Below are 4,101 nucleotides of genomic sequence, written 5' to 3'. Positions count from 1 at the left end.
TTGTGTGTCAAGTTGACAAGGGGTCAACTGTACTGGCTGGTTTTGTGTCAACTTGACACAGCTGGAGTTATCACAGAGAAAGGAGCTTCAGTTGGGGAAATGCCTCCATGAGATCCAACTGTAAGGCATTTTCTCAATTAGTGATCAAGGGGGGAGGGGGTGTCCCTTGTGGGTGGTGCCATCTCTGGGCTGGTAGTCTTGGTTCTATAAGAGAGCAGGCTGAGCAAGTCAGGGGAAGCAAGCCAGTAAGGTACATCCCTCCATGGCCTCTGCATCAGCTCCTGCTTCCTGACCTGCTTGAGTTCCAGTCCTGACTTCCTTGGTGATGAACAGCAGTGTGGAAGTGTAAGCTGAATAAACCCTTTCCTCCCCAACTTGCTTCTTAAGTCATGATGTTTGTGCAGGAATAGAAACCCTGACTAAGACAAAAAATTTGATCCTTTTGTTGTACTCTCTGCCAGAAATGCTATATAAGTAACTGTCATACTATACTATTTTAGGGAACAATGATAAAAAACTGTAGATTCACAAGGGTAGTTTTTCCTTGCTCTAAGGTATCTTCAGTTTGTCTTTGTTAGATCTGAAGACTGGAGACAAGGACATACAGGGCAAACAATATTTGGGCAATCACAGAGGCAAAGATCAGCACAAGAGGTATTTGCTTTCAAATCTTTTATTTTAGGCTCAAAATCATTAAACAAGTTGGGTTTTTTTTTTTTTTTTTTTTTTAGGTTTACTTATTTCATCTTCTGTGGATGTGTATCTTACCTGCATGTATGTATATGCATATCATGCATGTGTGCCTGGTGCCAGGAGGTCAGAGGCATTGACTGGATCCCCTCAAACAAGTTATGGGTGGTTATGAACCACCACTGTGGGTGCTGGGAATCAAACTAGGTCCTCTGCAAGCGCTCTTAACTGCTGAGCCTCCTCCCCAGCCCCTCACTATATATTTAAAAGACAACTTCACCGCCTAACTACTTCCCACTTTCCTCCCATTAATAACAACTTCCCATCTGTCTCACAGTGAACAGCACCAGGCAGGAAAAGTAGCATCAAGAAAGGAACTTAGTTAAACTTAGTTAAAACTTAGAATTCTTACTTTCCTCTCAAAAGAAACTATGTTGCAAGCAAAGGGACAGAACTACTGCTATCTGACTAAAACAAAAATACTTAACTGACCTCATAGACATGATTCTAGATAGCAATCACTATCTCACAGATGACAACCACGCAACTGAAATATTAAGGCATTTTTCAGCTTAGAAGTAAAAGAAATATCAAATCTAGTTATTATTTCTTTTTCTCCATTTCTAGGATTTACAGACCAGCAAACACCAGGAAGCTCCTATAATGAAATGCAGCAAAAGCCCAGTACAATGGAGATGCTTGTGCGGCGAGTTAGTCAGTTAGCACCCTCTGAAGCTCAAGCACAAGGAGAACAAACGGCATTCTACTCTACTCTCACAAAGGGGGCAGCCCATGTACCAACGGCAGGAAGAGCCTAGCCTCCAACCATCCTGCCACAGACTACATTCATCTTCAATTCCTCAACTCAAGAGTCCTCTCACTTTAGCCTCTTAAGTAGCTGGAATTAAGTGACCACTCCTGGATTTCCTTCGTTGTTTTCTTTCATATGTTATGTAAATAATGCCTGGTTCTCTAAAGGCCTTCTGTGAACACTGGCATTCATTTTTTCCCCCTCGACTGAGTCTGCTCGCAGATCTCACCTCTCCTGTACTGACAATGCTAGACAAGGTCCTGATGAGGCCCGATCAGAACTCACTCCTGCTGGTACCAGAAACCCCAACCTCTATTCTCCAGGACCGCCTAGCCCACTGTCTAGAGTACCTCATCTGGCTGGCCTAGCAAACTGCAACTAGGACACTGTAACAGACAAACCATCAATGCCAGAACCTGTCCTCTCATGTCTAGCACTAACTTCATCCATCCTTCAAAATTCATCGGCGTGTGGTTTCCTCAGCAAAACGGAGACTTTAAACACTAAAAAAAAACCTTAACTAAGTACTGTTAATGGCAACAACCATGTGCGCTTTAATCTCAAATTTCCATATACCTTCTCTTTACTCTTTCCAATGGCCTTCTGAGACAGGTAGTGTCTGTTCACGTCTCTCATAAAAACTCACACTCACAAAGAAATTGGCAAGGGATAAAGACCACAATCTGCAAATAAGCTATCCTTCAAAGAAAGTAACAGTGATGGACCAAGAACAAAACAGGCGACACCGTCTCATGTAAAAGGTTCTGAAATGAAGACACATCATCAACATCACACACACACACACACACACACGCTAGGCAATCATTTCACTACTTACACCACTGGGCTCCAAAATGATTTACCCGTCTGAGTTACACAAACATTTTATTTTTATAAAATAAGCAATTCGTCGGTGCAGACACGAAACAGGTAATCTCATTGAGGAATATTAACATTCAAAGACAACTCCCGTCTCCCCTGGCCTGTCAACGTCTATCGGTAGCAATTCTAAGTCTGACATAGTAAACCAAGAACACCTACTTACCGATGACATTATGTTTGGAGCTGAAGGGATCTACAATTGTTTGGTCTCGGTAACTTCGGAAGCCCTGGATGATCACCTATTAAAGAAGAGACGACCCTTGAGAGCACAGAAAGAAAGCACTTCTAGGGCAACATTCTTTCCTTCTCCGCCTCTTGCTTCTCTCGCAAGGCAAGACAGAAACGGTCCACTCGGCGGAGACCATTGCGATTGGGAGCAAGCAAGTTAAAGATTCGCTAAACCCCTTCCGACACGGCCTGCAATGCAACCCTTGCTGGTGCAGGGCTGCTCTGGGAGAAGCTCTCCAAACCGAGCACTGCACGACAGTCAAGGTCCAGACAGCAGGCAGGCAGGCAGGCGAGCGAGCGAGCTGGTCGCATCCTTCAGCCAGCCCCAACGAGTCCATCGAGGAAAAAGAAATAAGATAATAAAAATTTAAGCGAAAAGGGGATAGATAGATAGGCTCGGAACGCTCCGAGCCTGACCCGTCCAATAGAAAAACGTCGCGCGACCCAGCGCGTGTCCCGGGGGCTCGGCGCTCTTGCGCGGGAAGAGCATTTTTGACAGAAGTAAACAACCCAGTGAGCAGGCGCGACGCGTCCTGCAGCGAGGGTCCGCCCTGCTGGGGCAAAGCCTGAGCGGGCAAGGCGGAGATCGCCTGCAGCCCAGCTCCGGGGCCTCGCGAAGGCGGCCCGTGCACGGCCATGCCTGCCTGCAGAACGACGCGGCCTCCCAGCAGCTCGCAGCAGAGCCCCGCGGCGCCCGAGGAAGCCGGGCCTCCGCCTGCAGCCCGCCGCGCCCGGCCCGGCTCCGCTCGGCTCGGCTCGGCTCCGCTCCGCTCCACGCACCGCGCCCCGGGGGAAAGCGCCGACTGCAGCCCGGCGCTCGGCTCCTCAGGGCCCCGCTCCTCCCCGCCCCCCAAGCCCAGGCCGGCCCTGACCCACCCGGGGCGCGCTCCGGGACACCCCGCCGCCTCTCACGGCCCTTACCTGCTTGATGTACATGGCTCCGCGCCCCTCGGCAGGGGGATGGCGTCACCTCAGCACCGCAGCAGCGCGGCCGCAGGCTCAGACCAGCAAGACGGCCCCCTCCTCACGGCGCTCCGCTCGCTCCCGCTCGCTCCCCCCCCCTTGTGGCCAAACAAAATGGCGGCGGCCGCGGAGGCGGAGCCCGCGCGTCGGGCGGAACCACGATGGAAGCGATGCGGATCGCAGGGGGGAGTCGGGGCCGGTCCCGCTCTGTCGCGTAGGAAAGGCTTCCCTCCCGCGGCCCTCTTAGGCGGACTGGATCTGAGAAAAGGATTTTAGTATCCTCTTGTTTTGCTGAGAATCACTTGGGAGTCCGACTCGGAGGAGCCCCGCTCCAGAGGCCGGCGGGAATTCCCTCCGGACGCACGGACTGTGGTCGCGCCCGCGAGGGGCGGGGCCTGCTCGGCGCCAAAGCCTGGAGCGAGAGGAGCGGAGCCAATCGCCGAGCGCGCCGGAGGTCACGTGGTCGCCGGGCCGCTTAAAAAGGATGTGGCCTGTCAGCCTAGCGCCTGACTTGAATGTAGGTCTCA

At 51.1% G+C, this 4,101-nt stretch overlaps 1 protein-coding gene across 1 annotated transcript in view; it reads right to left on the bottom strand.

Annotated features, from left to right (window-relative positions):
* The window catches only part of Smc3 (structural maintenance of chromosomes 3), a 45,532-nt gene extending 41,775 nt beyond the window's left edge, over positions 1 to 3,757 (bottom strand). The window contains exons 1-2 of the mRNA XM_021152028.2: positions 3,533 to 3,757; positions 2,547 to 2,622 (exon numbers count right to left, since the gene is read on the bottom strand). Of these exons, the coding sequence (XP_021007687.1) occupies positions 2,547 to 2,622; positions 3,533 to 3,547 (91 nt within the window). The 5' untranslated portion in view covers positions 3,548 to 3,757. The remainder of the gene's footprint in view (positions 1 to 2,546; positions 2,623 to 3,532) is intronic.
* Positions 3,758 to 4,101: the final 344 nt, after the last annotated feature.

This window comes from Mus caroli, chromosome 19 (assembly GCF_900094665.2).
Source record: "Mus caroli chromosome 19, CAROLI_EIJ_v1.1, whole genome shotgun sequence".
NCBI classification, from domain to species: Eukaryota; Metazoa; Chordata; class Mammalia; order Rodentia; family Muridae; genus Mus; species Mus caroli.
This window is presented reverse-complemented; position numbering and strand designations above follow the sequence as displayed.